Here is a 13058-nt window from a genome sequence, read left to right as displayed (position 1 = left end):
GCGGTAAAAACACACACTAGCACACCAGAGCTCGGATCTCGAATACATTGAATACGTTGTATCGAATCTCAGCTCTGCCATCCGGCTGGGCTGAGCAGCCACACAAACAATGATTGGTCTGTTGTTCATATAGGAGTGGGGTAGTAGTATACCGGGTAGGGACTCTCTGCTGGCTGATTGATGGCGCCTGCACAGGGGGGTGTCTGATCCGCATTAGCACTCACCTAGTGCAGGTGAAAAGATGCATTCGGCTGCTGCCCACCTGTCGGAGGGGGCGTGGGTTAGCTTCGTTCCCCTCAATCAGATCGGGGATCGGCATTAGTGGAGAGGAAGCATGATGCAATCGGGCAATTGGATGTATTAAAAGTCATAAACAAAATACAAAAAAATAATAATTGAAAGTGGCGGCACGGTGGCTCAGTGAGTAGCACTGTCGCCTCACAGCAAGAAGGTCCTGGGTTCGATCCCTAGGTAGGGCGGTCCGGGTCCTTTCTGTGTGGAGTTTGCACGATTTAGAGTTGGAACGACCTTGATATCTCAAACTTTCAAAAAATGAATGGAAGTTAATGGGGGAAAAAAACGGGCGTGGTGGGTGAACTGCTGTATTCAAATTGGGGTGTCAACGGGCTGAAGTCAATGGGGCCAAAAAAGGTATAGAAATGGGCGTGGCGGGCGAACGGGTGGGCGGATCAAAAAGCTGCATACAAGTAGTCCATTCCTCAATAGGCCGGACGATTTTTTTAAGAGTTGGAACGGCGTCAATATCTCGAACTTTAAAAAAAAAAAAGTGAACGGAAGTCAGTGGGGCCAAAAAAGGTATAAAAACGGGCGTGGCGGGCGAAGGGGCGGATCCAAAAGCTGTATACAAGTAGTCCATTCGTCAATGGGCCGGACGATTTTGAATCGGAACGGCGTCGATATTCCGAAAATTGCGGACGAAGAAAGAAAGAACAAAAGGGTGGAATAATAAAAAGAAGAAGAAGACGGATAACAATCACACTAATAACGGAAGTATCCTCACATAAATAAATACGTTTGGAAAATTCCGAACCTGGCAACCCTGTAGTGACGTCAACCAGGCGAGGTGAATAGCGCCAGTGCCCTCTGCTGTTTAAAGTGAATATTGATTCATTATACATGTAAACCGATTTGAATCGTTACACGTGTGAATTGATTTTTAACTGTCTTGTGGTGCATCGTTACATCCCTGCTGCGTATCTTACAAATGTATGTAAACTTTTGACAGCTGTATGTTAACAATTTATTATCATTGTGTGTCGGCTAATTCAGTGTGTCTTTGTTTTCGGACCTTTTCTCTGTGTGTGTGAGCGTGTGTGTGGTAACCGACAGTCTTTAAAAACAGACTAATCCCACTCAATCCTCATCATTTCCCAACGCAGTAGACTGGTGCGTTTACCAAACACACACGCAATAGAAACCAAGCGTGTGTTAGTGAGGAACACAATGCTTCACGACTGGGTTAAGGCTCTGTGCTCGGTGTATTTCTCAGTGTGTGTGTGTGTGTGTGTGTGTGTGTGGAATAACAGAGCATTGTGAGTGTGTGTGTGTGTATGTGTTTGTGCATGACGGAATGTGGATGAGGAGAGGAGGTCCACCCTGTTCAGACACGCCTGCTGTGTGTTTGATGGTGTGTTTGGGGTGTGTGTTTGAGTGTGTGTGCATGGGTTCACTGGGGGATGGTCACACATTAGGGTGAGTGTGTAAAAAAAAGCTTCATCCTTTTCCCTAGACTGCATGGCACCCTGCACACACACCACAAACTAGGGAGGGCGAGGTATTGACTTGGCGCTGAACACCCGGAAGTGATTGTTGGACCAAGTTGGATTAGTACCACAATGCCATTTTGCATTTCCCCCCCAATTTTCTTCCCAATCTAGTCATATCCAATGACCCGATTACATTAAGCTTCCCCTCTGCTGATGTTGACCCCCACTGTGACCGAGGGAAGCCGTGACTAACACACGCCCCTCCGACGCGTGTGCAGTAGCCGACCGCATCTTTTCATCCTTCATATGATCAGCTTTGCGCATGGAGAGACACACCCTGTTCATATTGTCCCTCGTCTCTGTGCAGCTGCCCGCAATCAGCCAGCAAAGGTCGTAATTAGAGATGGACCGATCAGCGTTTTTGAGGCCAATTCAGATCGCCGATCTCCTCTTAGTACCGAACAGGGTACATGTCGAACATGCAACTTTTAGCTTAAAATTAGCAGTAAATAAACAAAGTAAATCAAACAAATACAGCCAATACTGTAATGATTATATTTAGACTATTAATTAATTTCTAACAAAAAAAGTAAATTAAATAAATGCAGTAAAAACTGCAATCATTAAACGCAGACTCTGGGTTATTTTAAACGAAAAACTTCAACCATTAAATGTAGATCTTGAATTGATTTAAAATGAACTCGAATTGTTTTTAAACAGTAAATTAAACAGTCAATAGTGCAATATGCGCCGTGCACAAGCGTGGATAGTGAAAGATTGTTTAGCATCGCTTCAAATATACTGACTGAAAAGAGGAACAGACTGTCATCCCTAAAAGCTGAAATATTACTCTTTGTGAAAAGAAATAAAACAGGCCCAGTTGTTTAATTTCAAACGTTCCATATTTTATACAGCTGCTGTTATATTTCATCTATAATTAATTCAAGACCTATGATAACTGCGTGATTTCAGTGTTTAATTTGCTGTTTTTCGTAAGATCTACATTTAATGGTTGCAGTTACTCGTTTTAAAGTAATCCAGGGTCTGAGTTTAAAGACTGCAATTTTGACTGCATTGATGTAATTTACTGTTTATAATATAATTAATGGTCTAAATTTAATGATTGCAGTAGTTTGTTTAATTCACTGTTTTTTTGTTTAAAACATTAAGGGCTGCCGCTCAGGTGGCGCAGCGGTAAAAGACACGCGCTGCAACCAGAGCTGGATTTCGAAGGAGCGTCGTTTCGAATCCAGCTCTGCCTTCACGGTCGAGGCTGGGCGGCTATGGACAACGATTGGCCTGTTGTCCGGGTGGGTGGCGGTACTTGAGACCGTAGGGGATGCTCTCTCAGGAACGGGGCGGTTGCGCCCTCTGCTGGCTGGTTGGTGGCGCCCGTATGGAGACGGGAGGGGGTGTGGCGGAGTGTGTGATCCTCCGTGCACAGTACTCTGCCACGCTACACTCGTCAAGTGTGGGTGATAAGACGGTCGATTGGCTGTGCACGTTTCGGAGGAGGCGTGGAACGGCCTCGTCAGCCCCAATCAGGAGCAGTAATGAGAGGATGATAGATGGGACGAAATTGTACGTGCTAAATTTATTTAAAAAAAAATAAAAAAAACATTAAGGGCTATGTTTAATTATTGTAGCATTAACTGTTTCATTTACTGTTTTTACATGTTAAAAATAATTTATGGTCTAAATTTAATGATTGCAGTATTTTCACTGTATTTGTTTGATTTACTGTTTTTCCATTTTAGTTAAGGGCTACGTTTAATTATTGCAGTATTGACTGTTTAATTTTGTGATGTTACATGCATTGTCTCTCAAGATGACGTGTTTTACTCTTTGGAATTAACCACAACTGAAACATGCTGTGGAACTCAGAGCCATCAGAGCACGAGCTGTGTGAGAGCCTGTAAACTCTCGTGCAGAACGGTGCTTTGTAGCTCAAAATTACCCCTTTTCCACCGACGCGGCACGGAGCCCGTTCCGGTTCCCGAACTTGATTTTGAACCGGTTCCGCGTGTTTCCACCGGAAAAAAGGGGTTCCAGACAGCGAACTAGCGGGCCGATCTGGCACCACAGAATACTTGGGTATTTCAGCCCGAACCGTGACGTCCGTCAGTGGGCGTGTCATGTTGTACAGCATAGCGACAGCAACAATGGCGTCAGCTGGGGTCTCGTATGGAGCTTATCGCCTGATTACATTTCGAGCCAGTTTGCCGCTGATATTTTCAAAGCGCCTTTAAAAAGGTGAATTGTGTGATATTACGAGATAAAAGTGACCCGGACAGAACGAACACGCTTAACATGAAAAATAAAGCGCGAAGCTTTTTCAACTCCCCGAGCTGCATAAACACCACACGTGTAAATCCAGCTAAACACAGATACATGTGGTATTTTAGAGTGGATTTGATGTTTATTTCACACAGATGGATGTTCGTGTTGTGGAACTTTAATGATGTTTTATCGCTCAAGCCGAGCGATGAGCAAATCGGCTATTTGCGCCGAGAGTCGCGGTGAAAGCGAAGCGCAAAACTCCTCTCACGTCAATAAACTAAAGAAAACAACAACTGAGACAAACACGTCACGTCTTCTTATCACAGATAGTTAATTGATGCTTTTTACATAAAAACAAACATCTGTAACAGCAGCACAAATGCTCGCACATAATCCACACACTCCACCATGTTATTATTACCTCTCTTAACTCTTAGTAATAACGCCCACCGTCGATGACGCTGCTTGGTTCTCAAAAACTGGTGGAAACGCGCGTCGGTTTTCTACAGAACACCAAGGTTCTAAGAAACCTGAACAGAACCATGGCTTTTTTGGTGGAAAAGGGGTAAATCTGGATCAATCCACTGAGCTGTTAAGCTTAACATGGAGGTGGACTCTATATATCACGTGATCGGCTTTGGGATCGGCTAAATTTGGGAAATATCGGCCGATCGCCGATCGCATATTTCGATTAAAAATCGGCCGATACCGATACATAGCCGATCGATCCTTCCATCTCTAGTCGTAACTGCATCAGTAATGAGCCAATCGTTGTCCGTGTGGGCGCCCAGCCTGCCGGTAGCAGAGCTGAGATTCGAACCGACGACCAGGGTTTTCAAACCCACATTTTGTCCATGAACGCGGGCAACACAAGCAATGCATCTTACTCTCTCTGTGGTTTACAAGATGTTACATAAAGCGTCCACAAGGGGGCATTTGCGTACAAGTTTATTTAATAATTATTATTTTTCTCAGGCTCACCTGCATGAGGCAGGTTCATATGGTGATCCGTATTGATCACCGATCTCTGTTATTCCCCGTCTCTGTGCAGGAGCACCAGCAGAGGTCGTAATTGCAGCAGTCATCAGGAATCCCCTTCGGCATTTTCGACCTCGGACGAGCCAGTCATTATCCGTACAGGTGCCCAGCCTGCCGGTAGCAGGGCTGAGATTTGGTGTGTTAACTTGTTTTACCACTGCACCACCTGAGCGCTGTATGTTTAACATCTGGTCAGACAGCTTCAGTGTTTGTCATTTTTATCTGCAATAGTTCCACGGTTGGGTAGCACTGTCGCCTCACAGCAAGAAGGTCCTAGGTGGTGGGGGGAGGTCCGGTTTTCTCCCACAGTCCAAAGACGTGCAAGTGAGGTGAATTGGAGATACAAAATTGTCCATGACTGTGTGTGACATTAAACTTGTGAACTGATGAATCTTGTGTAATGAGTAACTACAGTTCCTGTCATGAATGTAACCAAAGTGTAAAACATGACGTTAAAATCCTAATAAATAAATAAATCCGTATTAGAACTGCAGCCTTCTTTGTCTAACTGAGTTTGAACACCTAGGTGGCACATGCACACTGAGGGTGGGTGAGGGCGAGTCTCAAATCAGCAGTCTGAACCCTCACACTCACTCCAGTCTCAGTTCCGACAGTGTACATACGATGTGACTCAGCGTGACATTCGAGGCCTGTGCGCGGTGTATCGGTCAGCTCTGAGACAGCAAGTTTTAGCTTTGCGTTCAGGATGGGTGGCACCGGAAGTCATGGCCTGCACTCGGGGGCAGGCAGGAAGTTAATAGGTCAAACTGCAGTCAAAGCAGGAAATGGTAGCTATGTAGGAAGGTGGAGGTTGCAAGGACAGGTGTGTGTGTGTCCTGCTCTTGAAATAAATGAAAGTGTGTGTGTGTGTGGTGTGTTTCTATTCTAAATTCAATTCGCATTGATGTGGATTAGGTTCGCTCTAGATGATTTAGCTAATGCTGACCGGCTGACTGTGTGTGTGGGTGTGTGCGCACACGTGCCACCACCGACCGGGATATCGGACATGTATTTAATTATGGCTTGGGGGAACGTGTCTATTTGTGGATTACACTTTTAATTCAATTTGGCTATGAACAATTTCTGCACAGTTTTCTCATGATTTATTACATTTCTCATACATTGGTATAAACCCCACCGACGCCAAGTTTGCCACTGCTGGGCCCTTGAGCAAGGCCCCTAACCCTTAATTGCTCAGATTGTATTACAGCTTAATTGTCGCTTTTTTAGAAGAACGCCTTTATTTGTCATATATACATATACACGTGTACAGTACAGCGAATTTCTTTTTCTCTCATATCCCAGCTCATTTGGAAGCTGGGGTCAGAGCGCAGGGTCAGCCATTGTACGGCACCCCTGGAGCAGACAGGATTAAGGGCCTTGCTCAAGGACCCAACAGTGGCTGCATAGCAGAGTCTGGATTTGAACTGACAATCTTCCGACCAAAGCCCAAAGCTCTAACCAGTAGGCCAGTGGTCCCTAACCACTGAGTCATGGACCGGTACCGGTCGGTGCATAATTTATTCCCGGGCCGCACAGACAGAATAAATAATTAGAGATTGCTACAAAAGCAATGAAACACTGCTTTTATGTCCAACACACTTCGGGTGTTATTGTCTCCAATCACCACTAGGTGGGAGCGTCTTGTTGCAGTGAAAAAAGCTCAGGGTTCCCACTGATTTTCCATCATTTGTGAACATTTGAACATTTTCAGCATTTAGCAGACGCTTTTTATCCAAAGCGACTTACACAATGAGCAATTGAGGGTTAAGGGCCTTGCTCAGGGACCCAACAGTGGCAACTTGGTGGTGGCGGGGCTTGAACCGGCAACCTTCTGTTTACTAGTCCAGTACCTTAACCACTGAGCTATCACTGGCCATTTGTGAGTAGTGGTGTTATTCTATTTTAAATCCTCCCACCCCCATCGGTCCGTAAAATTACATCTTAAATGAAACCAGTTTGTGGTGCAAAAAAAGGTTGGGGATCGCTGCACTAGGCTATCACAGTCCTTACTAACCTTACTAACCTATATATATATCAATATATACTGTATATATACACTTTGTAGTTACAGGGTTTCAGCAGATTCATATCTATGGTCTGTTTTTCACTTAAACTACAGTAGGAAAAGCGACCAGGTGGCACAGCGGGATATTCCGCTAGCACACCAGCGCCAAGATTCTGAACTCCTCGGTTCGAAACTCACCGTTGCCACCGGTCGGCTGGGCGCCATCTAGCGGGCATAATTGGCAGTGCCTGCAGAAGACACGTTTCTGCTAGGTCGGGATGACCGGACTCTATGGGTGGGGTCTTCAAACGCTGTGTAAGGACCCTGATTGGCAGATAGAGAGGCGCCTGTGCAGAATGCATGGGTGAAAAGTAGGGATGTCCCGATCCGATCTCAAAGATCGGAATCGGGGCCGATCAAGGCATTTTTTAACTGATCGGTATCGGCTTTACTAAAGCCGATCCTAAGTCCGATCCTTTGTTTTACGTCAGCATGTCCGCTGGAAAGTGAAACAAGTCCAACAGTGAAGTGTAACGTCTGCAATGTGAGCGTTTCACGAGGCGGTAGTAGCAGCTGCGTTCATTACTGTAGAATTTTACTGTTTATATGGTGTGTGAGTCAAGGATCACTCCGGTTTACAAAACAACATAGTGATGCACTAGCTTAATAAAGAAATAAATACACGGTATATTCACATATTGTCGGGAGCAGAACACTTTATTAACTTCTTCTGTTACGGTACCGAATAGCGGACAGCTAGAGTCATCGCGTTAGCCAAGCACGCTATTCCATGCACTATGGAAGCCCCAAAGGGTCAAAACACACTCACTTCGTGTAGAAACGTCCATCAAACCATTGAGATGCTGATTTTCCTCAAAAAGAACCTTCACTTCATTTTGAGTGTTCTAGTTTTACTACTACAATGCTGCACTAAGTTTGTTTAGTTTTATTTTGTAAAAATAAAAGAACATTAAGCAATAGCTTGGATGCAGGCATTTTTTTTCCTACAGCACTGCAGAGCTATTCAGTTGTTAAACATGTACATTGGATTCATTTGAAAAACTGTAATGTACTTGAAGTGTGCACTGTATTATCCACTTCTTATCTAGACAATATCTAGAAAATAGAAAAGTATCGGTTTGAGACTCGGTATCGGATCGGGATCAAAATTAAGGATCGGGAACAAAAAACCGTGATCGGGACATCCCTAGTGAAAAGGGTTCCGCTAGGGGCTACGCGCGGGTCAGAGGAGGCGTGAGCAGCAATATACCCACCTCGACTGCAATCGGGGATCCCTGATCCCTAAAAAGTGCATCTGTGCTCTAGATTTCACATGTAGAGGTATTACAGTATATGCAGTACAGGTATTGCACATTTGAAAGAAAGTTATTGCACTTCAGTACTTGTTATTGCAGTGTTGTTAAAGTAGGGGGTTAAGAGTGCAGTTGGTTCAGTATTGGGTCGGCCACATACGAAAGGGTGCAAACACGGTAAATTGCGTTTTGAAGGCTGCGTATGGGAAAAACACAGTCGTGCCATTACAGGTAAAGCTATCCCTGTATTTACATGAGTCTTAAGTGTCAAAGGGGCTTTTGTGTGTGTGTGTGTGTGTGTGTGTTCTCTCACGTTCAGGTGTGGTTCCAACTCGTTTAAGTTATGATATTATTTCCTCTCTTGCTCGCAAAGCTTTGTTCTGGCCATGCTCGAGACGGAAAGGCAGAGCCCCTCGTGGTAACAATGGCTTTCAGATTAAAACACACACACACATACTAACACCCATGCAGTTTCCTACAGAGTAATCAGCCACTTTACACACCCTTACATTCCTTTATTTATTGAGGCGGGGGCAGTAATACTGTCATTTTGCTTCAACACACACACACACACACACACACACACACACAGAATGATGTTAGGAGGATTTTTAGTATGATAAACGTTCAGCCCAAAGTGATGTCAGCTTTACAGTCTAATGGCAGAACACGGAACACATTAGCTCATGCATAAGTGGGTGGAGCTTTGGCTTTCATTCGGAAGGTTGTGTGTTCGAATCCCAGCCACCGTCAGGGGCTTGGGCAGGCGCATTTGTAGCTAATAATGAAAAGCCGCAGTAAATTGCCTGTAGGTGCGAGTGAATACACCGATCAGGCATAACAGTATGACCACCTTCTGACACTGTGATGCACTGTGTATTCTGACACCTTTCTATCAGAACCAGCCTTAACTTCTTCAGCAGGGGCCAGCCTTCGCTCCCCACGTGTATCAATGAGCCTTTGCCGCCCATGACCCTATCGCCGGTTTACCACTGTTCCTTGCTTGGACCTCTTTTGATAGATACTGACCAGTGCAGACCGGGACACACCCCACATGTCGTCTAGCCATCACAATCTGGCCCTTGTCACCAGACGCTCATCCATTTTTTCAGCTTCTAACACATCAAGTTTGAGGATGAAATGTTCACTTGCTGCCTGAAGAGATAATCAGATAGTGTTATTCACTTCACCTGTCAGTGGTCATAATGTTTTGCCTAATCAGTGTACATTTGTGTGCGTTGCTCTGTGATAGGTTGCCGCCTTGTTTAGGGTGTGTTTCAGCCCCGTGCCCATCGTTTCCGGCATTGTAGCCTAGTGGTTAAGGTACTGGATTAGTAATCGAAAGCTTGCTGCCAGGTTGCCACTGTTGGGCCCGTAAGCAAGGCCCTTAACCTTCAATTGCTTTAACACTGTACTGTCACTAAATGCCACTTAACCAAAAAATGTATGAATACATTTTCCTAATGGTGGAAAGTCACATCCTCGTATAAAAGGGTTCCCAATGAAACGTCATCCACTCATCCCTTCCTGTCTTCTGTTGTGTTTTCAGACTCTCAGAGGTCTCACATCTCGTCCTTCACCATGAAGCTGATGGATAAGTTTCACTCACCCAAGATCAAGCGCACACCATCCAAGAAGAGCAAACAGGTCCAGCCTGAGCCGGCCGTCAAGAGCACCGAGAAACCCATCAACAAGGTCACAAATTCTAGCAATAATGCAAACGCTGTCAAACGTTCATGAATACTGTTTAAAACTCTACTCAAACCTACTTTATACACAGTTTTACCTAAAATAAAATGTACACACCTTGTACAAATTCTACCCAAGATTTGCCTTACACACACTGCACAAAATCTACTCAGAATAGCTGTAGATACGGGGGGCGTGGCACTGCACTTTAGGGCAGTGGTTCTCAACCGGGGGGCATGGCCCACTAGAGGGGCTCAGTAAGCCCAGAGGGGGTCCTGTTGCATTTTATTAAGAAGAATAAAAATCAATATGCTAAATGGTATCGAATCTCAGTTCTGCCTTGCCGGCTGAAGGCTGGGCGGCTGCATGAACAACGATTGGCCGGTTGTTCAGATTAGGGGCGGGACTTAGCCAGATGGGGACTCTCTCTCAGACTAGTGCGATTACGCCCTCTGCTGGCTGATTGGTGGCGCCTGCATGGAGATGGGAAGGAGTGCGGTGGAAGGGTGTGATCCTCCGTACGCAGTGCTTCGCCACGCTACACTCGTCAAGTGTAGGTGATAAGACGGTCGATTGCTGTGCACGTGTCGGAGGGGGCGTGGAGCAGCTTCGTCAGCCCCAATCAGGAGCGGGGACCAGCATTAGTGAGAGGATGACTGACGGGTAGAAATTGGATGCGCTAAAGTGGGAGAAAAAGGGGTAAAAAAAAATTAAAATCAATATGCTATTATCATACATCACTAAACTACCTGAAGCCTATGGTGGGCCTATTTGTGCACCTCAGAACTGCAGATCAGCGAAACTCAAGCGGTGCAGCAGTAAAACACGCCAGCACACCAGAGCTGACATCTCGAACTTGTCGGTTTGAAGCTCAGCTCTGCTACCGGCAGGCTGGGCGCCTACACGAACAAAAAATGATTGGCTTGTTGTTCAAGCGAGGGTGCCGAAGGCGATTCCTCATAACTGATGCAATTACGACCTCCGCTAACTGATCGATGGCGCCTGCACAGAGACGAGGGATAATGTGATCAGCGTGTGACTCTCCGTATACAAAGCTGATCCGCTTATGAACTCGCCTCGTGCAGGTGAAAAGATGCAGTCGGCTACTGCACACGTGTCGGAAGGGGGCGTGTGTAAGTCTCGGCTCTCCTCGGTCATAGTGGAGGTCAGCATCAGTAGAGAAGGAGCGTAATGCAATCGGGTAATTAGATACGACCACTCTAGCACACCACTCTCCTAATAATACACAAAAAAATTCTAAAATTAAGCCAAATTCTACTCGGACCAGCCCTAAACTAACTCCACATAAACAGATTCTACACACATACCTCTCCTCGTACACTACACAGATTCTACTAGACCAGCTTATATTCACTTTAATTCCTTACATCAATTTTACATACACACAACAATTCTACCCAAACCGTCTTAACACATTGGTACTGGACACATCTCAAGCAATTGAAGGTTAATGACCTTGCTAAGTGGCCCAACAGTTGCAACTTGGCTGTGGTGGGGCTTGAACCAGCAACCTTTTGATTACTAGTCCAGTACCTTAATTGCTGAGCTCCCACTGTTCTGTGTCTGATATCATCTGGTAGCTTTGTTTAATATTTCTATACTCATACATGCAGAAGGTGAGTCGATTGGAGGAGCAGGAGAAGGAGGTGGTGAGCGCCCTGCGATATTTTAAGACCATCGTAGACAAGATGTCGGTGGACACCAAAGTTCTGCAGATGCTGCCTGGTTCTGCCAGCAAGGTGCTGGAGGCCATTCTGCCTTTGATGCAGGTGGAGGCAAGGATACAATACAGGTGAGAACGAGCGTGTTTGTATAAGGGGCGGGGTATTGTGTGTGTGTGTGTGTGTGTGTGTGTGTGTGTGTGTGTGTGTGTGTGTGTGTGTGTGTGTGTGTGTGTGTGTGTTATTCATCGCTGTTCCATGTAGTAATCATGAGCTTAAAGGCATAAAGTGTACCACAGACACACTTGGAACTAGTTCCACTTAGTACTTATTTAGACCACTTACTGCGATGAAAACTGCACAGACTTAAACAAGTTTATAAACGTTCAACTTGGCAACGTTTAGCACACGCTTTTACCCCACATATGTATACAAATACACCGATCAGCCATAACATTAAAACCACCTCCCTGTTTCTACACTCACTGTCCATTTTATCAGCTCCACTTACAGAAGCACTTTGTAGTTCTACAATGACTGACTGTAGTCCATCTGTTTCTCTACATAGCCTGCTTTCACCCTGTGTGTTGTGCTGGTATGAGTGGATCAGACACAGCAGCGCTGCTGGAGTTTTTAAATACCGTGTCCGCTCGCTGTCCACTCTATTAGACAATCCCACCTAGTTGGTCCACCTTGTAGATGTAAAGTCAGAGACGATCGCTCATCTATTGCTGCTGTTTGAGTCGGTCATCTTCTAGACCTTCATCAGTGGTCACAGGACGCTGCCCACGGTGCGCTGTTGGCTGGATATTTTTGGTTGGTGGACTATTCTCAGTCCAGCAGTGACAGTGAGGTGTTTAAAAACTCCAGCAGCATTGCCGTGTCTGATCCACTCATACCAGCACAACACACACTAACACGCCACCACCATGTCAGTGTCACCGCAGTGCTGAGAATGATCCACCACCCAAATAATACCTGCTCTGTGGTATACAGCATGAAAGGGGGCTAACAAAGCATGTAGAGAAACAGATAGACTACAGTCAGTAATTGTAGAACCACAAAGTGCTTCTGTATGGTAAGTGGAGCTGATAACATGGACAGTGTGTGTAGAAACAAGGAGGTGGTTTTAATGTTATGGCTGATCAGTGTAATGCTTTCTATTCCTCCTAAAACCAGATGTAAAGTTTGGGTCTGTCTGAAAACCTAGTGAGCTGCCTTGCTGCCTACTGCCTACCTAGGCAGCTGCCTAAGTAGAGAGGATTCTAATAAGATGACCAATCAAACTCATAAGGCAAATTATTTAGACACACTACTGCTT

The 13058-nt window shown here is 45.3% G+C and overlaps 1 protein-coding gene across 5 annotated transcripts in view; it reads left to right on the top strand.

The window, feature by feature from the left end:
• rapgef1b (Rap guanine nucleotide exchange factor (GEF) 1b) overlaps nt 1–13058 on the top strand; it is a 77387-nt gene that overhangs the window by 16549 nt on the left and 47780 nt on the right. For all 5 annotated transcript variants that reach the window (XR_010015000.1, XM_063011460.1, XM_063011459.1 and 2 more), the window contains exons 2-3: nt 9916–10061; nt 11690–11868. Coding sequence is in view for 4 of the 5 variants with exons in the window: in XM_063011460.1 (XP_062867530.1) it covers nt 9916–10061; nt 11690–11868 (325 nt within the window). In the remaining variant the exon portion in view is untranslated. The remainder of the gene's footprint in view (nt 1–9915; nt 10062–11689; nt 11869–13058) is intronic.

This window comes from Trichomycterus rosablanca, chromosome 16 (assembly GCF_030014385.1).
Source record: "Trichomycterus rosablanca isolate fTriRos1 chromosome 16, fTriRos1.hap1, whole genome shotgun sequence".
NCBI classification, from domain to species: domain Eukaryota; kingdom Metazoa; phylum Chordata; class Actinopteri; order Siluriformes; family Trichomycteridae; genus Trichomycterus; species Trichomycterus rosablanca.
The sequence above is the reverse complement of the archived record's forward strand: the minus strand, read 5'-3'. Positions and strand labels throughout refer to the sequence as shown.